This window comes from Rhinatrema bivittatum, chromosome 6 (genome assembly GCF_901001135.1).
Source record: "Rhinatrema bivittatum chromosome 6, aRhiBiv1.1, whole genome shotgun sequence".
NCBI classification, from domain to species: Eukaryota; Metazoa; Chordata; class Amphibia; order Gymnophiona; family Rhinatrematidae; genus Rhinatrema; species Rhinatrema bivittatum.
The window spans coordinates 102,671,770-102,695,605 of NC_042620.1; the positions used below are offsets into that span (position 1 = coordinate 102,671,770).

The following is a 23,836-nucleotide window of genomic DNA, read 5'->3' on the forward strand; positions in this document are numbered from 1 at the left end:
GCATTGTGTTCCACGACCGCGGTCTCCTACCTTGCCCGCGACAGCGAACCACCGCAGGAGTCCCGGGGGAAGGCCCTGACTCTAGGCCCATCGCTCCGGCACAGATGCAGAAATGTGTTATATATATATATATATGTTTTTTAAAAACCTAAAATAATTCAAAACATGCTTTCCTTTACTATAACAGGTGACTCAATTGTGGATGGAGAAACTCCACATATTTCAGCTCAGCTTTTAAAAGAACAATTTGAAAGGACAGCAATGGAAAGGGCTCTTCACTCTGATAGGGAGACTTTTTCTCCTGGGAAACAAATTAAGGTAATTACTCCTTTTAGATATTTAAATCTTTTTATTGATAAATCGACTGAATTAATTCCTGTCATTTAGACTGCACTTCTAATAAGGTATTAAAAGCCTGATTTATAAAGGGATTTCTCCCATTTTGTACCCTGGGAAAGCATCTTACATTGTAAATCAGATTATAAATGTGTAAAAAATATTGAGTAATCTGCATTTTCATTAATCATTTGACCAGTGATGGTAACTTTCTCACAATGGTATCTCTATACTAGAATATTGCAGTGATGCATATTTCTATAGAACTTATGATTTTCTTATAGATACTAATGAAAATATTTTCAGAAGCCACATAGTTACTGTTTTCTACTTCTGCCTAATACATAGATATTCATAAATTACATATGTATATCCTCAGAGTTACTTGGGCAAGGGCAAATCCAATTGCCCAATAGGAAAACGAAACAGACCAAGCTATGGCTTCTGTGTTTTTAACATTTTGACTATCCTGGAGAAATAGTTGTCCATGCAATTAATATAATATAATTAAAAGAAAAACTAAACTCCTTCTCCATTAGATTATATATTCTTGTTTAACATGAACACATTATCTTCCTAAATTAAGTCTATGTTTGTTGTTCAACTTGCCCTCTGCTGCATTCCCTCTTTTCTTTACTTTAAATCCTAAAAACTGTATAGTTTCCTATCATTTCCTTTTCTAAATAACATGTTCTACTTTTAAAACAATTTGGTAGAGCCAAAAGCAAGGAATACAGTATCCCATGCTATGCAAAAAAAAAAAAAAAAATACACAGCAACCGGCATAAAATAAAAAATGCAAATATTTATACAACACATATATTTTCTTCAAAGGAAACTAAACAAGAGAAATTATTATGTTAAGCTTTTGTATGTGTTGAATGAAGTAAGTTACCAATATACAATAAAGTATATTTAAAGAGCACATCCCTTATTTTTCCATAAACAATGTATTTCTGTAGTCTCAGACACCATTTCTTTAAATTTGTAATAATATGAATTTTGTCCCTTAAAGATCATAAATGAAAGTCAAGAACGTGATCGGCCTGCTATAATTAGTTCTGCTGCCACTGGTTTGGCAGAGAGGATCCATGAAACAAGTATAACAAGAAAAACAGACAGTGCAGCTGCTCTTTCTAGTTCACTTTACGTCGAGTCCACTAACTCTGGAAGCATGGAAGATTTTCCTCCTCCACCACCAGATTTATTGCAAGTTGCATCAGAAAAAACAGAATATTCCCAGTCCCCAGAACCATCCAACTCTGCAGAAAGGACTACCATCCCGAAAGATGTGTATTCAAAACAAAGAAATTTGTATGAGTTAAAACGTTTGTACAAACATATCCATCCTGAAGTACGAAAAAATTTAGAAAAAGATTATTTTAGTGAGGTTTCCAATATTGTAACTAGTCAAACTGAAATAGCTGATTCATTATCAAGGGATGTACAACAAGCTAGATATGTATTTGAAAATACTGGTCATAGCCCAAATAAATGTATGAGTCCAGAAAGAGAATATTTAGAATGGGATGAAATTCTAAAAGGAGAGGTACAGTCTATGAGATGGATCTTTGAAAACCAACCTTTGGATTCAATCAAAGATGAATCTCCAGATGAAAGTAACATTAAAAGCATTGCAGAGCAAGAAATAATTGCAGGTGGAGATGTTAAATATACTACATGGATGTTTGAAACCCAACCAATGGATGCTCTTGGTGTGCAATCTGCTGATTCTTCTGAAAATACAGAAAAAGTTCCTGAACTGGCCAGAGGAGATGTCCGCACAGCCACCTGGCTGTTTGAAACCCAGCCATTAGATTCGATGAATAAAATCTACCAAGACAAAGAGCAGGACTCAGATAAAACTGTCACTGACGAGATCACTGGTGGTGATGTAAAAAATGTGAAGTACCTGTTTGAAACTCAGCGTTATGACATACTTAAGCAACTATACTCTGCAGATGAAATTAACTTACTGCAGCTCAGATCAGAACTGGAAGAGATAAAAGGAGATGTGAAAAGGACCGTGAAACGCTTTGAAACTGAGCCACTGTATGTTATTAGGGATAGTTCAGGTCAAGTACTTGAAATTAAAACTGTTTGTAGGGAGGATATTGAAAAAGGAGATGTCAGAACAGCACGCTGGATGTTTGAAACACAACCTTTGGATATGATTAATCAAAATTCAACAGAAGTTAAAGTAGTTCGTGGCATCTCTATGGAAGAAAATGTGAAAGGTGGTGTTGGTAAAACAAAATGGTTATTCGAAACACAGCCTTTGGATACCATCAAAGAAAATGAGGAGACATCTGCTGTTGAAAAAGAAGAAATCCTAGGAGCTGATGTTTATCAAAAATGTTGGATTTTTGAGACTCAGCCATTTCATCTTCTAAAAGATAATGCTAACATGAAGCCTTTGCCAACTGAGGAAATAATAGGAGGGGATGTGAGCACTACAAAACACTTATTTGAGACAGTGCCAATGGATACCTTAAAAGATAATGTAGAAGTTGGTAAGCTTCAAAGAATAGTTACTACTGAAGAAGAGAAGGGTGATGTCAGGCATCAAAGATGGGTTTTTGAAACTAAGCCTCTTGAACAGATTAGAGAGGAAAAAAAAGAATGCATAAAAACTGTAGAACTTGAAGAAATTGATAAGGGGGATGTAAGCAACTGCAAAAATGTATTTGAAACATTAGATTTAAGTAAATATAATGAATCGCATAAAATTCAAGTAGAAGGTGTTACTAAAGGGGCTGTGAAGTTAAACAAAAGCATTTTTGAAACAACTCCATTATATGCAATTCAAGATAGTCTTGGAAAGTATCATGAAGTTAAAACAGTTCGACAAGAAGAAGTTTTAAGAGGTGACGTGAGAACATGTAGATGGATGTTTGAAACGAGGCCCGTTGACCAATTTGATGAAAGTATTCAAAGATTTCAGGTTATCAAAGGAATATCAGCAGAAGAAATACAATCTGGGGATGTTAAAACAGCAAAATGGTTATTTGAAACTCAACCTCTTGATGCTATTAAATATTTCAGTAATATAGATGAAGATGAAAGTAAAACAGAACAGGCTTCAGACATTGTGAAGGGGGATGTAAAGATGTGCAAATGGTTGTTTGAAACACAGCCAATGGAGACACTGTATGACAAAGAAGAGATAAAAACAGATAGTGAAGAAATTCATAAGGGAGACGTTAAAACATGCACGTGGCTCTTTGAAACCCAACCTCTTGATGCAATATGTGATGATTCTGAGAAAACAATAAGACTGCACTCTGTGGATCAGAAAGATATTCAGGGGCGTGATGTCCGAATGGCCTGCTTTCTTTTTGAAACTGAAAAGCTGGAAAATATACAAGGAGAAGAAGGTAAGGACATCAAAAGAGTAGTAGAAATAGATATTCAGTCAGGAGATGTTTCTTCCATGAAATATATATTTGAGAATCAGTCTTTAGATGCCATAAATTCTAGTTCAGAGGAGGTACTTCAAAAGATAAGAACCATGCAAAGAGAAGACATACAAAATGGAAATGTTTTAAACTGTAGATGGCTTTTTGAAAATAAATCTATTGATGCAATAAAAGAAAACCAAGAAGATAATGAAATGACTCGAACTGTTACAGATGTTCAAGGTGGGAATGTGAGAAAAGGGTGCTTTATTTTTGAGACATTTTCTTTGGATCAGATTAAGGATGAATCTTCAGAAAGTAGCAGCATGAAAACTGTTAGTAATGAAGAAATAATAAAAGGAGATGTGAAAAACTATACAATGCTGTTTGAAACACAGCCACTTTATGCTATTCAAGACAAAGAAGGTTATTACCATGAAGTGACAACAGTTAAGAAGGAAGAAGTGATTCATGGAGATGTACGTGGGACTAGGTGGTTGTTTGAAACAAAGCCCATAGATTCTATAAATGAGTCAGATAAAGTATATGTTATTAAAGCTGTCACCCAAGAAGATATTCAGAAGGGAGATGTTAGTGCTGTAAGATGGAGATTTGAAACACAACCTCTGGATACAATTTCAGAAGATGTGAAGGTAGCAGTTCATACTATTGACAGTGTTCAGGGGGGTGATGTGAAGGCCAGTAGGCAGCTATTTGAATCTGATGGATTTGATAAAAATCAATATGTTAGAACAGTAAGTGTCAGTGAAATTCAGGAGGGCAATGTGAAAACTTCTACTTGGCTATTTGAAACACACACTATGGATGAGATTCGAGGAGAAGACTCAGAGTACAAGAATGTGAAGACAGTTACAATGGAAGATATACAAGAAGGTGATGTTCAACAAGCAGTGTGGCTTTTCGAAAACAAGTCTTTAGATTCCATTAAAGAAACGGATGAAAGTGCCACAAAAATAACCAGGGAAGAAATACCACAGGCTGATGTTAAGACTACTACATGGCTTTTTGAAACTACACCTTTCCATGAATTTAATGAAAGCAAGTTAGAAAAGGAAGAAATTATAGGTAAAAGTATTAAAGAAACTTTAAAAGAACTCTACTCTCATAAAGTAGTGGGATCTCATGGCATCATCATTGAAGCAGATGAAATTGGAGATGTCAGAATGGCAAAATATCAACTAATGAATCAAGAATCTCCAGAAATACAAAAAGAAGAGATTATTAAGGGGAATCTGCAAAATATAATGATGAATCTATTGTCCAAAAGTGATTCAACTGAAAGAGCAGTTGTAATAAATGAAGAAGAAAAGGGTAATATTAATTTAGTGAAATCTCAGTTAATGAACAGATCAACTGATATTCAAGTTGAAAAAGAAGAGATAGCAAGGGGTGACATACACCAAGCTATAAACCAACTATTCAGTGAAAACAGAAGTGTTAAAAAGGGAATATTAATTCAAGAAGATGAGAGAGGTGATATTAAGATGACAATCTATTCTCTCCTAAACAAAAGCAATGGGAATAACATCCAGCGTGATGAAGTGGTAGGTGGTGACATAAAACGGACTATTCACCACCTGCAGTCTTCTGCAATGGGCAATGAAAAATCAGAAAGAGTTAAAATAGATGAATCTGAAAGGGGAAATGTACAGTTTTATACAACATGCATAGAATCTGGAGCTTTGGATTATTTGAAACTACTTCAGGAAGGGTCAAATGAAATATTTGCTTCTGAAAAACAAGAAATGGAAGAAATAATTGGTGGTGATGTAGAAGGCACAAAGCTTATTCTAAAGAAACAGCGATTTCAGATTGAACGTACAGTTAATGAAGATGAGATAATCCCTGGAGATGTATGCAATACTGTTAAAATTTTCATGACAGAGCCAGAAAATAAATCGTATAATCCATTCAAAGAAGAAGTTGTGAAAGGTGATTTGAAAGCAGCTTTAAATTCCCTCAGTCAAGCTGTTAATCAGACAACAGTTCTGGAAAAGGAAGAAATTATTAAAGCTGATCTTTCTGCAACACTAAAATCTCTACAAGAATCAAAGCATCAACAAAAAGAAACAGAAAAGCCCATTGTTATTCCAGGTGATATTCAAGGAGCCATTGAATCCCTTGAAAAAGCAGCAAACACGAAGATCGACGTTTTTAAAGAAGAGATTGTACATGGTAACCTTGAGGCAACATTAAAATCTCTCAAAGAAGCCCAGAACACCTTCAAGGATGTAGACAAAGAATACGTAATCAGGGGAGACATTCAGACTGAAGTGCAGAACCTATTAGAAGCCTCTTCAGAAAAACAAACCAAGCAGCATCAAGAAAGCATCCATAGAGATATAAAAAGCACAGTACAGACAGTGGTAGAGTCATCTCACTCATCAGTCCAATGCCAAGATAACACTAAAGGCGATTCACAAAATCTTATTACAACTCTTCTTGAAAGTAATGAGGAAACTTGCAATGAAAAAGAAATTATCCCAAAAGGAGATGTACAAGGTACTTTGAAGATCATTACAGGGCATGGCCAAAACATCAGTGCTACTAATGTTAATCAGAAACGACTGAAGGGCTTAACGAATATTCAGCATAAGACTGCTGAAAAGGTTGGTGAAAGAGCAGATAAAATCATTGTTAAAAGTGATGGAAGAAAAGAAGCAAATTATCGTAGTGGTACAGCCAAGCAAAATGTAAAAACAGAAAAGTCAGAGACTTGCAAAACACTGAAGAAGGAAAGCACATTAAAAGATGTAACTTCTGCAGAACAAATAGCTGTAAAAAAACATATTCTTCATGCAAGGAAGGATGGTCAAAAATATAAACTGTCTACAGATGCAAACATTCATCAAGAGGCAAGGCAGACAGGAAAAGCAAAAATATCTACAGATGTTTGTACTTCCAAATCCCAAACCACCCAACAGCCTATCACTGTGTTAAATAGTGAAGCTTACCAAGCAATCAATCTTGATCACAAGCAAATGGCAAAGGTAGAGACAAAACAAGTGCAACGTTCCAAAGAAGATCTTGAAAGAAGTGAAATGAACATTCAGCCAGTGCAAACTCTAGTTTCTGTGACAGCTAACCAGAATATAAAAAGCAACCAGAAGGCAAACATCATTCAAGAAGCCCATAATATTCGTAAAGAAACTGAAAAGAAGAAAAAGAATTTATATCAGCAAAATTTCAAATCTAGAATGGTGGTTGTAGAAAAGACAAAAGTGGACACTGTCAACAGAGACTCACAATCGCAAATGAAAAATGTTTTGAATCCAACTAAGACTGGTAAAGAGAAAAGCAAACCAGAAATTCATTTTCCCCCACCCCCTCCATCTTCTGTATCATCATCTGCAACCGAGCTTCCACTGCCACCACCTCCTCTTCAAATGATGATGTCTGATAAACAGAATTTTTCTCATTCACCACTTATTAAATCCAAGGCAAAGACTGACTTTGATCATTTTCCTCCTCCACCTCCACCAGTGGATGATAAATTGGACAGTGAGCTTCTAGTTCCTACCCCACCTCCTCCACCACCACCTCCTTCTCCTCCTCCTTTTCCTCTCACTGTACAAGCAAAAGAAAAGAAAGCACATTATTCACAGCAGTCACAGTCATCTTCCCAGCAAACACAAATCACTGACAAAAAATCTGTCAAACAAAGTTCAAGTCTACCTTTAAAGAAAGTTCCTAAAATAGTACCTACTAAAGAGCTGAAGAAAGAAAATGCTGAAGTGTCTTTAGCATCTAAATCATCTGTGTTCCAGTCATCTGTGAACAATGAAACTTCCAAAGTAATGCATGAAAGTGAAATGTCTACTGAACTGGTGAACATCACAGATTCTGAACAAAGACAGGATACAACTTCTATAGAACTCAAAGAGCAAGCAAAATCATTGAATGAGGAACTGCCTAGACCTCTGCCTAAGTCTCTGCAAGAAACCCCACCAGCTAAGAAAAAAGTGATTTTACCACCAATAAAATCGCCATCTGTCCCAACAGAGACACCAGAATCTAAACCAAAACCCTATGTCAGAAAATTCAAAACTCCTTTAATGATTGCAGAAGAAAAATACAGACAAAAAAGGGATGAGTCAGAAAAAATGAAAGAGAAAATTATTTATCATGCAAATGACAAGGCAACCTCTGAGATACAGACGAACCAAACTATAGTAGAGTCAGAAAGTTGTGTACCATTACTTACAAAAACAAAAGAAGAAGGATCTACTATGTTCTCAACAGCAGCACAAAGAACACCAACTGCAGATACCGAATTTCATGCCACTCTGCAAACTACGACATTGCTTAGCAATAAACAGTCTGCATCATTAGTGGTATCATCAGCTACTGATCAGCTTCAAAACATTTTAAAGTCATCTACAGAGAAACATATTAAAGAAGAAGTACTGCAGGATTCAAATGATCTTAAGCAACAAAACATATTATATGAAAGAGAGCAAACTGATCAGGAGCATGGTTTCCATAAAACAGAACAAGAAAAGACTATGGAACAGTCACACATGTCCAAAATTAAAACAATTTCTCCTAAATTCAAAGTGAAAACGATCAAGCTTCCAACTATAGATCAAAAAGTGCAGGACCCAAAAAAGGATTCTGAAATGTACAAAAAACAACAGGCAAGTAACATTCAGACTGTTGTTAAACAGAAAGATCTGAAGACTCAGAAAGATGAAAGAGCTATAATTTCTGAAAAGCAAGATGTTTCTGAGGAATATCATCATGTACAACTCAGTGGAGCAGAACTGGCAGAAAGGAAACCTGTAAAGCATGCAGAAAGCAGTCAAGAAGCAAGACAGAAAGGTGCTTGCCCTATAAAGCAAACAATACCTAAGCAGACAAAGAGTGGGGCAGTGCAATCCATGCATGAGAATCTTTCTGTCATTCAGGAAGGTAAACATGCACATACTCAGGTAGTAGTTGGTCAAAAAGAACAAAAGGAAGCAGCTGAGAGAAAACAGGGACATCGTGAAGACAAATCAGTGGCGCAAGTAGTGAAGCAACATGTCGAGGTCCATGAAGGGTCACAAACTCACATTCTTAAACAAAAGCAGTCAAGTGCACCTGGACCTAAAATCCAATACAAAATCATACCAAAGCAATATAAAACCTGGCAAGAAAAAGAGAGCGTAAAAGACAAAAGAGTACAGGAAGAGCAAGTTTGTCTTGAGACCAAAGATACAAAAGAAACAACAGAGAATAAACAATTATTTTCATCACCAACAGGATCACTGCAAAATGAGGAAAGACATTCGTTAGATATACTTGAGTGTCTCAAGAAACGTGAAGAACTGCAACAGATTTTGTCTAGAGTGAAACAGTTTGAAAAATGTCCTCCTAAAGCAGGCACTGAAACATTTCAATCATTTTTAAATATTATACCAGGATGGTTAATAAGCCAAGAAAGAAAAATGGAGATAGCTAGGGTTATAGCAGCAAATAATTTTGAAAAAATTAAAAAAGAAATATCATTTATCAAAGATCATGCAGCAGAAATGTATACTTCATGTGAGGCTGCCGTTCACACCGCTATGATGTCTACAGCCCCTGTAAAATCTAAAAATGAATCTGTTGAACATGGAGGAGCATCACAGAAAATATCAAACATTAGTACTACCTCTAGAGGAAGAGATACACAGAAGAAAACTGAAGTGACAGAAGAAAGAACAATCCATCATGAAATAAAACAACTATCCTCTGGATCTAGACATACGGAGTACACATCTTATTCACCATTATTGAAAATGCGATCACCATCACCTACCTATATAACAATTGAATCTACTGCAAGACGCACAGAATCTCCAAATAGGGATGTTCTAACTCCCCCACCCACTACCCAAAAAGAAAGTACCCCTGTGCCTCCCCCACCCCCCAGATCCACAACACCAACAGCCAGAATGAAAAGGTCATCTCCCTCTCCTCCAAGAAGCCGATCAGAGCAACTTGCCAAACTAAAAGACACCACAGCAAAATTAGCACATGGGGCAACACAGCCAAGAGCCATAACGCCAGTTCCGGTTATAGAAAAAAGATCTGAAATAGTCCTTTCCCCTGCAACTCTTCGACGACAATTAAAAATTGAAACACATGCTACAGAGACCACATCCACAACCAGGGTGCCCATCAGTGAAGCAGCTGTTACTATTGGTACAATAAAGGATGTTAAAGAAAAACATGAAGAAACAAGAAAAACCAAAGAAATAAAAAGCTCTATTCATAAAGAACCTAAAAACATTCCAGGTCAAGTAGGCCCAGATACCGATAGCTTTAACGAAGATTCAGTCACACAAAAAATAAAGGCTCCCAAAGGTGATCTGTCAGTGCTACAGCATAAATCTGAAGCAAGAAATAAAGTTGTTTATACAAGAAAAGAACCAAAGACAACAGCTGAAAGATCAGGAAATCAAAGAGAAGATGAAACAGAAAAAAGGAAAGGCAAATCAGAGGAGACACAAGATTTTGACAGCAAATCGGCTAAAAAAGTACTTGAAAATTATGAAAAAAGTAAGATAAAGCAAGAAAAGCAGAAAAATATCAAGGAAGAATCTAGACCATCATTTCATGAGTCTAAAAATCTCAAAGAGAGTCCTAGAAGTTTCCCCAGGAGACAGCTGAAAGACCCAAGTGAAGATGCGTGTTATAAACAGCTCTTTGTAGTCCACCAGCAGCATGGAGGCAAGGAAGATGCTATTCAGCCAGTAGTGTGCTCTGAAACAAAATCCATAAATGAACATTTTTCTGGTATAAGCACAATTGAAAACAAAACCGTTGGTTCAAGGGCAGCCACTTCTGTACCTCAGCATTCTGAAAAACCTCAGTCAGGATTTGACTTTAAACATGCTCCACCAACCTATGAGGATGTAATATCGGGGCATAGCCTTGATATTTCAGCTGCTGATTCCCCAGAAGAACTACTAAGGAATTTTCAAAAGACATGGCAAGAAAGCGAAAGGGTGTTCAAAAGTCTTGGATACACAGTCTCAGACAGTTCTGAAACTGAAATGAGAAGTAGCTTCCACCAAGGAGCAGCATTTATCACTGGTAAATAAGCATGCACAGTGTGGAGAAACATTAACAGCTTTACAGATATGATTAAATGACATTGTGCTGAACGGTTAATGAACAGTGTGCCTAATCAGAAAACCTCGTTACGTGAAACTAACAATATTCTTCTTTGCTGCCTCTGTCTTTCGTGGCTTTTAACTCTCTTTTCTAAAGGCATCAGCTTTAGGTGCTAAATGCTCGCTGTATGACTAACATATACTATTAAACTGAACTTTAAAGGCCTTTTTTTTTTACACATTCAATTTAGCATCACAACAAGCTCATCTCATTTGTGAATGAAAAGATTTATAGTTAGTACTTTCTAAAACAGTAGTGTTTTCAACAAATTTATTCACAAAATAGACATTTGAATTTCTAAAGGATCGACATTTTGAGGTGAATTCCTACTTGCTAGTAGTAAAAAGCATTTTTTTCTGTTAGCATAAAACATTGCACGAGTTTAACCTGAAATAATCCAGCTGCAGTATTTCATGTAAGAGGCTGTCTCCTCTCTCAGGGAAAATAAGTTTGAGAAAGTGCCTGAAGGCTTTAAAAACGGTTAATTTTACTCTTAGCATTTCCTCAGTTCTGGCACGGCCTCCAACCTGAAGCTTTTGCATTCTGCTGCCAGAAGTCTGATATGTGAATCAACCAAGCATGCATGCTCTGCTTCCCTTCCCCCTTCCCCTTACTACCACTGCGCTGTGGGATAATTTTCCACAGGACAACAGAGGAAAGTCACCCCATAACTCAATGGAGATAGCTCTGTTTCACCTATCGGACTGCTGAGGGCAGATTACAAACAAACCAGCTGGAAGTTATCTAAGTGCAGGGTAAGCACTAAAAATAATAGAAATTGCTTCCTGCAGACTTTCATCACCCCATATCTCCACTCCTTATCTTTCCTTTATGTTTTACATGGGAAGAAGGATATTGATGACCTAGAGATGGTTTAATGATATACTAATATATAATATTCTTAAAAGCTATTGATTTCTCGAAAGATCATGGTTTCTATTTTGAAGCATGCAAGGTTATTGAAATGCATACTGACATAGGCTATAAAGCTATTCATATTAATTTGTTTAATACAACATTGATTAGCCAAGGGTTGTCTCCATGGCTGTGGGTTGTGGTGCAAGTGCTCAGGTTTAACTGTCTTATTTGACAGAATCGACTGGAGCTGGGCATGCTGTGAAGGTGACAAACTTGGTTGTACAAAGGAAGATGGCCAGCATGAGCTGTGGCAATCCTGCTGGCTGATGTAGCAGTGCTGAGGGCAAATCTTGGAAAAGTCCTCCCTCCAGCCCTCCTAGCCAATAAGAGTGCTTCCGTTGCCTGGACATATTATCCGGGATGGGAGAATATTTTATTTATTTATTTATTTATTTATTTATTTATTTATTTATTTAGAGTTTTTCTATACCGGCATTCGTGATTAAAAATCACATCATGCCGGTTTTATATTGAAAGAAGAGAAAAAAGGAATAAAAGAAGCATAATAATACATAATCAAAAATAGATACTTACTAATTGTGATGTAGTGTAACTCAAACCAGACATGTTGGATATAATGTATGGGGGTCTAAATCAGACAATTCCACTGAGAGGTCAATATTCAAAGGGTTTTAAAACCCAAGATTTGAATATATTCCCTTCCTGTCTGACTAAATTTTGAATGAATAGCTCATTACCTGCACAAAATTCTAACTGGATAAAAAGAGGCGGTGAAGGAAGCGTTCTGAGGGCATGGTTACGTTTTAGCCAGTGAATGTTGATATTCAGCACTACCTACCTCTATAGTTAGCCAGGTAAGTCTGGTTAGAAATGTACGTATCCTAAAGTTGCCCAGGTAGCATTGTCACTCATCGGCCAGCTGAATATCTATCTCTGAATTTATTTAATTTCTTCTGCATGCACATTATGCTTCTTAAATTGAGGGATTTAAAAACTATCTCATAGCAATCCCATTTTTTTTTATGTAGGTGATACTACATTACCTACACCAGAGAAATCCTTAAATACTGACTAGAATCCTAGCTAGTTTGTATTTAAGTAACTGTGTTTGATAATTAAAATAAAAAGTAAGGGCTGGTTTCCTCTAGGTCTGCTGATTCACAGGGCACTGTAGGGATTCATCAAGAACTATTTAAGTAGAAGTAAAATAAATTGCACAAGTGCCTCTCCAGAGACACACAGAGACCTACCTGAGTTTGTGGCCAGATAAGTTGAATTTTACTTTGTTAGCCGTAATATAGATTGATTTCTTGCTGACATTTTTTCTTCTGCATTTTCTGTGGTTTTGCATGGTTTGAAATCTCTGTATATTTTTCCTAGCTATCTAATAATTTTTGAATTCTTGCTAATCTGTATTTAAGTAACTGAGTGCCTGATTCACTAAGGGTTTTTCCCATAGACACAAACTGGGAGAAAAGCCTTAATGAATCTGGCCCACAATGTGTTTGTTAATTTTAAAAAGAAGGGCAATTACAGAAGAAAATAAAGACTCTAATATCAGTGTTATCATATATTTGGGGACCAATGACCTTGCTAGAAATGGTATCCTTGAAGTAGAGATAGATTTCCAAAATCTAGGGAAGAAGATTAGACACATGGCAAACTCTATTAGCTTTTTGGAAGTATTACCTGTTCATGGAAAGGGGAAGGAAAGGCTCTGCCATATAGATAACTTCAATTTCTGGCTCAAAACCTGGTGTAAAGAAAGTGGGTTTTGATACATTGGAGGCTGGGGCCATGTATGGAACAGTAAAATGTTATGTGGTAAGGATGGTCTACATTTGTCCTTGGCAGGAAAAAAGATGCTAAGCAGACCTGCATGCCCTAATGGTGGAAGCAGTCTTGGACATTGTTGCTGTTACAGAAACATGGTTCTGAGTCTAATGATCGGGATATGTCCCTCATTAACTTATTAAAGAAGGACAGAGAGGAAAGGGGGAAGTGTTATTCTTTATGTCAAAAACAATATCCAAGCTACTGAAATGCAAGGGATGTGGGGGTAGGGAAGAAGCATTATGGGTGTCCTAAAAAAAAGAAGATGGTCTTCCATTTACATTGGTGTGGTCTACAGGCCTCCAATTCAGACAGAACAGAGGAACAGAGATCTGTTTGCAGACATCCAAAAGATGGGAAAGAAGTGTTGTTCTTTGGAGATTTTAATCTGGATGTAGATTGGAGTATCTCTTTTGCAGAATCTACAAGACGTATAGAGATAGCGGATGCCCTTCAAGGGGATCTGCTCAAACAAATGGTACTGGAACCCTTGAGATAGGGTGTGATACTCGACCTGGCACTCATAAATGGGGATAATGTCTCTAATGTCCATGCAGGTGACTACCTGAGCACCAGTGATCATCAGACAGTATGGCCTGATATTGTAAATAAGATACAGAGAAGTTACATGAAAACCCGAGTTGTAAATTTAAAAAATACGAACATTGTCAAAAAGGGGATATTCCTGGAGGAAGAACTGGAAGACTGAAAGAAAATGGGTGAGGTGTAATAACAGTGAGTCAAATTAAAAGGAGCTATTACAAAGGCAACAAATCTATATGTTGGAAAATTAAACAAAAGTAAGAGGAAAAAGAAACCAATCTGGTTCTCAAAGGAGGTAGCTGAAAATATAAAGACAAAAGGAATAGCACTTTGGAAGTATAAGGGATCCCGAAAAGAGGAACACAAAGAAGAATACCTGGTAAAATTGAGGGAGATGAAAGAAATCAGGAAAGCAATAGGTCAAGCAGAAGAAAGGATTGCCAAAGAAGTAAAGCAAGGTAACAAAACATTTTTCATATATATCAGAGAAAAAGGCAGGCCCGAAGTGGTATAATGAAATTGAAAAGTGACAAGGAGCAATGTGTGGAGAGAGATGAAGAAATGGCGAAAATATTAAAGATATAATTCAGTTCAGTGTTTACTAAAGAAGACCCTGGAGAAGGACTGTTGCTGTTTGACAAGATTGTAGATAGGGGTGGGATAGATGAAACTCCATTTACATAAGAGAATGTATGGGTAGAGCTAGGAAAACTAAAAGTTGACAAGGCCATGGGGCTGGATGAGGTTCATCCCAGGATACTGAGGAAGCTCAGAGATGTGCTGGCAGATCCACTGAAACCTGTTCAATAGATCCCTGGAATCGGGGGTAATACAATATGATTGGAGAAGAGAGGTGGTGGTCCCACTTCACAAAAGTAATAGCAGAAAGGAGGCTGAAAACTACAGGCCAGTTATCCTCACCTTGGTGGTGAGAAAATTAATGGAGACTTTGCTGAAGGATTGTGAACTATCTACAAACTGGTAGGTTGCTGGACTTGAGGCAGCATGGATTCACCAGGGGAACAACCTGTCAGACAAATCTGATAGATGTTTTTGATTGGGTGACTAGAGAATAGGATCAAGGAAGAACGTTCAATGTGATTTACTTGGATTTCAACATAGGAGGCTTGAGAATAAAATGAGAAGTACCAAGGTAGAAGAATAGATTACAAACTGGTTGACTGACAGGAGACAGCATGTAATGGTAAATGGAACCTAATCTGAAGAGATAATGGTATTAAATAGAGTACCATAAGGATTGGCTGTGGGACTGGTTCAATTCAATGTCTTTGTGAGCAACATTGTGGAAGGGTTAGAAAGTAAAGTTTGTCTGTTTGTGGATGATACTAAGATTTGCTACACGGTAGATATGTCTGAAGGAGTAGAGAGAATGAATTGTGATTTAAGGAAGCTTGAAGAGTGGTCAAAGGCTTGCCAGCTGGGCTTCAGTGCCAAGAAATGCAGAGTAATGCATCTGGGGTACAACAAGCCAAAAGAGCTGTGTGTAGTGGGGGGGTGAAAGACTAATGTGCATGGACTGGGAGAGGGACCTTGGAGTAATAGTGTCTGGCAATCTGAAAGCGGAGAAGCAATGTGACAAGATGATAGCTAAATCCAGATGAATGCTGGGCATCATAGAGATAGGAATAACTAGAAGAAAAAGGAGGTGATAATACCCTTGTACAGGTCCTTAGTGAGGCCCCATCTGGATTGTGTTCGGTTTTGCAGAACATATGACAAAAAGGTTAAAGAAAGGATGGAGGCAGTCCAGTGAAGGGTGACCGAAATGATGTGGGATCTGTATCAGAAGACTTATGAGGAGAGCCTGAAGAATCTAAATATGTATACTCTGGAAGAGAGGAGGTGCAGGGAAGATATGATACAGACCTTCAGATACTTGAAAGGTTTTAATGATGCATGATCCTCAAACTTTTTGCATTGGAGAGCAAACAGTAGAACTAGGAGTCATGAAATGAAGTTCCACCAGAAATGACTGAGAACCAACATCAGGGAATATTTCTTCACGGAGAGGGTGGTGGATAAATGGAATACTCTTCTGGAAGAGATGGTGAGAATGAAAATAGTAAATGAATTCAAATATGTATGGTAGGGATGTGAATCATTTTTTGACGATTTAAAAAATCGTCCGATATATTTTAAATCGTCAAAAATCGTTAGAGGCACGATACAATAGGAATTTCCCCGATTTATCGTCAAAAATCGTAAATCGGGGGAGGGGGAGGGGAAGGGGGAGGGCGGGAAAACCGGCACACTAAAGCAACCATAAAACCCACCCCGACCCTTTAAAATAAATCCCCCACCCTCCCGAACCCCCCCAAAATGTTTAAATTACCTGGGGTCCAGTGGGGGGGTCCCGGTGTGATCTTCCACTCTCGAGCCATGGCTGCGTTAATAGAAATGGTGCCGGCGCTACCTTTGCCCTGTCATATGACAGGGCAAAGGTAGCGCCGGCACCATTTTGGTTCCTGTCCCCCGACGTCACGAGCGCAGGAGATCGCTCCCGGACCCCCAGGGACTTTTGGCCAGCTTGGGGGGGCCTCCTGACCCCCACAAGACTTGCCAAAAGTCCAGCGGGGGTCCGGGAGCCTCCTGCACTCGGGTCCTATTGCCATATTGCAAAATGGCGCCGGCCATACGGCCATACGGCCGGCGCCATTTTGCAATACGGCCCAAGTGCCGGAGGTTGCTCCCGGACCCCCGCTGGACTTTTGGCAAGTCTTGTGGGGGTCAGGAGGCCCCCCCAAGCTGGCCAAAAGTCCCTGGGGGTCCAGCGGGGGTCCGGGGGCGACCTCCTGCACTTGGGCCGTATTGCAAAATGGCGCCGGCCGTATGGCCAGCGCCATTTTGCAATACGGCACAAGTGCAGGAGGTCGCTCCCGGACCCCCGCTGGACTTTTGGCAAGTCTTGTGGGGGTCAGGAGGCCCCCCTAAGCTGGCCAAAAGTCCCTGGGGGTCCAGCGGGGGTCCGGGAGCGATCTCCTGCACTCGTGACGTCGGGGGACAGGAACCAAAATGGCGCCGGCGCTATCTTTGCCCTGTCATATGACAGGGCAAAGGTAGCGCCGGCGCCATTTCTATTAACGCAGCCATGGCCCGAGAGTGGAAGATCACACCGGGACCCCCCACTGGACCCCAGGTAATTTAAAACATTTTGGGGGGGTTCGGGAGGGTGGAGGATTTATTTTAAAGGGTCAGGGTGGGTTTTAGGGTTGTTTTAGTGTGCCGGTTTTCCCGCCCTCCCCCGATTTACGATTTAAACGATTTTTAAAAAAACAAAACCGCGACGATCAGATTCCCTCCCCACCCCAGCCAAAATCGATCGTTAAGACGATCGATCACACGATTCACATCTCTAATGCATGGGATAAAACTCTAAAAGCTAGAAGTGGAATTGAAGAAAAGGTTGCATGGGGTAACCTGCATGGAGCAGCAGCTTCTACCCCTAAGACAAGGCATGGGGATTACTACCTTAACCAATTAATTTTCATGATTTTGATGCAATTGCAACATCGCTCTCCACTTCGATGGCAGAGGGAAACAAAGGGAATTGGATTCAGATGGCAGCCAATGCTGGGCCATGACTTTTACGGTCTGGGGTACTGATTCATAGACAAAAGGGAAAAAACACAGGACTGCTTCTATGGCTAAGTCCAAAAGCAAAACATGTTCAAGCAGCATTGTCTGAATCATCAAGGCAGATGTTCACCCTGTAAAATTGTTGCTAGCAGTATTTTTCATATGGGTTTAACAGTTGCTTTGTTCTGATTGTTAATATTACTAACTTTAACATAAAGCTTGGTGGTAACCTGAATGGAGCGGCAGTTACTACCATAAGACACTTGATGGGCAGACTGGATGGACCATTTGGCTTTTTCTGCCTTCATTACTATGCTGCTATGTAACTATGTAATGGTGTTACCCTAAAACGGCAACAAAAAAAATAAAAAATCAGCACTGAGTTTAAAAAATGTATGCAAAAAGCTTAAGTTAATATATTCTGTAATATTTTTAGCATACTCTATGTATGCAGTCAGTTATGCAGGTTAATGAAATCCTTGATGTGTTTGTAGCATATTTAGGCAAAGATGCCTCATCAGAATTTAAAATGCTAAACTCCTCTTTATGCCACAGTTCTCCAGAGCACATCCTTAATTCAACCAGGCCTGCTCCTCTGTATACTTAGTGTAATCCATCTTTCTTAATGGAATCTTAAATTATGTTGGACTGTCAGAAGAATTAAGAACATATTGGGGCCTGAGCACTAGAGCTTAATGTGCATACTAAGCCAGCTTACATGCAGAATGGAATGATCTGCACTAAGATCCTTGTGTGCATGCTAAAGAGGTCCCCAGAGTACATGCTAAAAGTAGCACCTTTTGGCATATAAATGAAAGATATTATATGCTAATTAATCTTTAGCAGATGTGCAGAAAATAGCATGGTATGCGCTTCTCCATGTGCTCTTTAGCATATGTTTGCTAAGGCCTGGAATGTAACACATACCTCGGAGCAGATGTTCACGTTTTAGCTCACATGCTATTTCAAGGACTCAGCTAACAGCATGTATTGGAGGTTACTGATAGAGGACGTGGGCCTGCTAGAACAGGAGATGTTGTGGGATGTGTGAAGTAGAGGACAGAGGAAAGAGAGGATAGGCATGAGAGAGAGAAGAGGATACCAGAAAGGAGGGACGGCAGCACACATTTGAGCATTTCCAAAAAGATTCCACATTTATTAAACAGGAAAATATATTTTCTAAACAAAGCAACTGTTTTTCAAACACTGTTTTAAACTGCACAGTATATAAATGACAGTATTATAACTATTGCAAATAAAGACCCATCCCACAGGTTCCAACCAAATGCCATTATTGTGCTGAAATGTGTCATTGCATGTGTTCTGTGTTCTACACGGTCTTAAATGGTATAAACAGTCTGCAAGACAGGTGTTACAGCAAAGTCAAGGCTGCAGCAGTTGAGCCAAAGGTCCCTCACAGACGGTATAGAATGGCAACTAGAAAAAATGCACATGAGCCAGACTCTTTTCACCAAAGATCGGATACCCTTCTCTAGCCTTTCCATGTCTTGTCTTGACCCTTTTGAGATGGTCATTCATGTGGCATGGATAGAGTGGATACCAAGGGAAAGGAGCTTTGGGGAATGGGGCACACACTCAACTGAACTTGTTTTTCTGGAATATGGTGATATCCATTCGTGTCATTGCTTTGGTTTATCTTTCTAAAGATTACAGCAAGTTTTGTAAAGCTTTAGCATGAACAATTGTCATTGTGCTATTGCTGCCCCATTCCTGAGGGTAGTGCTAAGGGCAAGTCTTGGAAGAGATTTCCCTCCAGCCCTCCTAGCCGATAAGGGTGCTTAAGTTGCCTGAGCATACCATCTGGGATGGGAGGATATATTGGAAGAGGAGGGGGTAAACTCCTGAGATAAATGAAGATTTTTTAAAAACAGAACAAGAAATGGTCAAACATCTCGTTGCTGATGTCAAGTTGAGGCCAGAAGGCCTGAATATGGAAACGTATAATAAACTGGGCATGCCTCATCCACTGGAAATTGTGTGAACATTATAACATCACTATCCCAGAAAAGCACTGGGATCATCGCTCTGAGAAAATGGAGAAGTTGTGATCATGTAGGACATTCCTGTCCCACCAGCTAGAAAGCTTAAGCCAAGGAAACTGGATATAGTGGTAAAAGAGAAAAGCACTGGAACAGCATTACAGTAAGAAGTGTCAGACCTAAGTGACTATTCTGTGGATCATATGGAGAGAGAGAGAGAAGATCCTCAAATAGCAAATGATGCAATCAGAGACCAAGAGAATGTAGCAGAAACATACAGAAATAGTCCCAACTCTATTGGGAGCCACTGGCCTGATTAAAAAGAATTTCCAAGCACACAAGACATGTTGCCTGTGCCAATAACATGAGCTTCAGAAGGAAGCTCTTTTTGGCACAATGCAAGTATAAGAAGGGCATTAGCAGTACATTTGAGAGATTGAAATCATACTTGGCATATCCTGGCTTACGAGTGAGGTTCAGTCCTGTCAAGGTATGCACAAAACTAACCCATTTGGAGACATTACCCTATAGGATGATTGAATGCTGGTGTTCTTATGACTCAGAGCTGGAAGATTTCCCTCCCTGGCATCAATGAGATGGACGTGCTGCGTGCGGCTAGCTAACGCTCCTTCTAATGACAGCCCTTCACCTCCTTGGTAGACATGTGAGGCACGTGCTTTTGGTATAGTTTTCCTCTCCTGGAAGTATTTTCTCTTCTGTCATTTCCTTTCCTGAAGTAAAGATACTTTCCTGCTTTTGCCCTTAGCCTTCCTTTTATACAGAGTGGCAAAAGAAACCTGAGCATTGAGGAAAAGAGAACTATGCATACTCAATTTAGCATGAACATGATTTTTTTATTAAAACCTCAAACTATTTAATGCACAGATGCTAATAGTGCATAGAAGCTGCATTTTTATGGGTTAGCATGCATGCTAATAGTATCCACATGCTAATGAGGCTATTTTTCGCATGTATGCTAAATATTTAAACAGGCATGCAAAACGTTTTAGTGAAAATTAGCTGAAAATTACCTTTTCTGTCAGTTGGACTGTAGTTGATAACTAAACTATAACAGTGTATATTCAGAGACACATTTAAAAATCAGTATTATAGCCTTCTTTTGAAGTCAACATTTGCTCTGCATGAATAGTTATAAAATACCTCTTCTGCTTTGTATGTTTGACCTATTTGTTTGCTTCTAGAAAATTCAACTTCAGGAAAAGGAAGCCTGCGTGCTTTGTCAAAAGATAGTTTATCCAATGGAATGCCTGATGGCAGACAAGCAGGTCTTTCATAAATCATGTTTCTGCTGCAACTACTGTAGCAACAAATTAAGGTAAAGAGAATTGCATTTTATTAAAAGAGAATGTTTTTGTTGGTGGCTGGGGAGAAGGGAGTCCAGCAGTTTTCTTTGCAGTTTTGAACTTTCAGTACAGTTGGAACTAACGCCTACTTGATCACACTGCACCTTGAGCCTTCATACACAGCAAACTATGTTATAACAGGGATGCACATTTGTTTGAAAACAAAATAAAAAAATGCAAACAATCACCCTTGTGTTTTCAAACAAAACAAAACATATCCTACAGAAATCTGGATTTTTTTTTTTTTGTTTTTGCAAATAGCATGCACTATTTCCGAATGGCGTACATTATATGCAAATAGTACATGTTGTTGGAAAATAGTATGCACTGTTCAAAAATAATGTATGCTATTCGTAAATAGCATGCACTATTTGCTAAAACAAAAAGAAAAGAAAATGCCCACCCCCCCAACCAAATATAATTCAGATGAAAACTTCCCCCAATCAAATGAAATGAAAAATGAAATAAATTTGTTTGGCCTGCACATCCCTATTTTATAATTCCACCTCCCTGCCCCCCCCCCCCCCCCCCATCTAGCTGAGCCATTGCAGTGACAGTTCTTGGTCTTGGTGAATGTGGAACATGTGCCCCCTAAGTCTGGCAAGTAGATGTCTCTGTTGCAGGATGGCTGGGATTTCCTGCCTCATGGAGATGGTCAGTCGTACCTCTGAGGCATTGCCAGAAAGAATGCTTCAGTACCAAAAGAGCTATGTCTGAGACTCTTCACAGTCTGTACTTTAAAGCATCCATAAAATGAAATCCCAACAATATTGTTTTGGTAATTGCAGTACCCAATAATTAACATTTCTTGTTTTTCACTTGATGACATTTATATTTCTATAATAAATAGAGGAAACAGCAATGTTTTATTTATATATATATATCACCTAATTGTAAATCTTATTTAACTAATAAATCACATGCTGTAGAAGAAAAAAGCCAGTTCATAAATTTGATGTGGTGCTGCAATAATGCAATTTGAGCATTTCAAGCATTTCTTTAACTTTTTATTTATTGCATTTCAAATTTAAATCCAAGCAAAACACTTGTTTAGAACAACATTATAGTGAAAGGAAATACACATTAAAAATATTATAATATAGTGTATAATATAGTGTATAATATTATAATATAGTGAAAGGAAATACACATTAAAAAAAGAACAATAATCTCTCATGCCCTGTCAATCCACAAATAGAGGGGAATCCAGTCCCAATATCAGAAAAGAAACCTATACTAGAAATATTCAGGCCGATACAGTAAAAACGTGGGAGAGCTCTCCCGGCACGCACACAGGCCACTCTCCTGTGCGCGCGATTCTGTATTTAAATGAGGCCCGGCGGTAAAAACAGGCAAAAGGAGGCGCTAGGGACACTAGCACGTCCCTAGCACCTCCTTTTGGACCGGAGCGGCGGCTGTCAGCGGGTTTGACAGCCGACGCTCAATTTGGCCGGCCTGTCCTTGTCTCCAGATTCTGGCTCTGTTCCTCGCCTTGTCATCACCAACTCTGTTCTGGTTCTCCCTGCTCCAGCTCGAACCTGACCACGCTCCTTCTGTATCTGTGGGCACGCCGGACTTCCATTCTCCCAGAAGACCCTGCAAGGCCCATCTAAGTCCAAGCAGCCCGGGTCCCTATGGGCTCCTCCCAGGGGGACCTCTGGCTTCCAGTGGCGAAGCTCTTCCTAGCCTCTGTCTCCTCCAGTGCTCCGCCCCCTGAGGGCAGTTACCTCCTGTTCCCTTTCAGGAGCCATTCCATCCCTGCCCCAGAACAAGGGTCCACCCCCGAGCGCAGCACTTTATAAACTAGTAATGATTAGAAATGCTTGAAATGCTCAAATGGCTTTATTGCAGCACTACATTGAATTTATTAACTGGCTTTTTTCTTCTACAGCATGTGATTTATTAGTTAAATAAATTTAGTGATAGTGTTCTTTCTCACTGATTTATTTGTTATAGTTTAGGGACACATTCTGTTGTTTTGTTCACTGCCATTTTATTACCAGACCACCATAGTTAGCCTCTAAGCCCAGGCCACTATACCATCTGCTTGACCCAAAGTCATATTGAACCCTATCCTGGGAGACCGGCTCTTAACCAACAAGCACTGCCAGATCCTCAACATTTTATGTTCCTTCATCTGGGGGAATTATGCACATATATAATATAAATCTGATAAATATTTCTTATTCTGGGTGGATTAATAGTTAATATTTGCTTACATGTTGCATTTTCTTTTTATTTGGTAGCTTGGGAAATTATGCCTCTCTCCATGGACAAATATACTGTAAGCCTCATTTCAAGCAACTTTTCAAATCTAAAGGAAACTATGATGAAGGTTTTGGATACAAGCAGCATAAAGAACTTTGGAAGTCTAAAAATGAGTGCAGTTCAACAGACAAAATTCATATTCAAGAAACAAATCCATACCAAACCTTAACCGAGACATCCACAATAATCACAACAATAATTCAAGATCCACAGTCGAATACTGAGTTTGGGAACTTTGATGATTTTGATGACCGTCTGAAGAAATCGACAGAAAGAGGCAAATTAAGGATTACATGGCCTCCTTCTACTGATTCTCCACAAAGACCAACTTTGATTGAAGAAGAGGTTAATGTCATTAAACCAAAGTGGCCCCCAGAAGATTTTGTATCACAAAGTCCCACTATAGAAACAAACACATTTTTAGAAAAGAAAAGTGACTGTAAGGCCCAAAATA

The 23,836-nt window shown here is 38.9% G+C and overlaps 1 protein-coding gene across 3 annotated transcripts in view; it reads left to right on the plus strand.

Annotated features, from left to right (window-relative positions):
- The window catches only part of XIRP2 (xin actin binding repeat containing 2), a 356,476-nt gene extending 332,979 nt beyond the window's left edge, over window positions 1–23,497 (plus strand). For all 3 annotated transcript variants that reach the window (XM_029605670.1, XM_029605671.1, XM_029605672.1), the window contains 4 exons: window positions 188–318; window positions 1,352–10,817; window positions 20,953–21,086; window positions 23,361–23,497. In XM_029605670.1, the coding sequence (XP_029461530.1) occupies window positions 188–318; window positions 1,352–10,817; window positions 20,953–21,047 (9,692 nt within the window). In that variant the 3' untranslated portion in view covers window positions 21,048–21,086; window positions 23,361–23,497. The remainder of the gene's footprint in view (window positions 1–187; window positions 319–1,351; window positions 10,818–20,952; window positions 21,087–23,360) is intronic.
- Window positions 23,498–23,836: the final 339 nt, after the last annotated feature.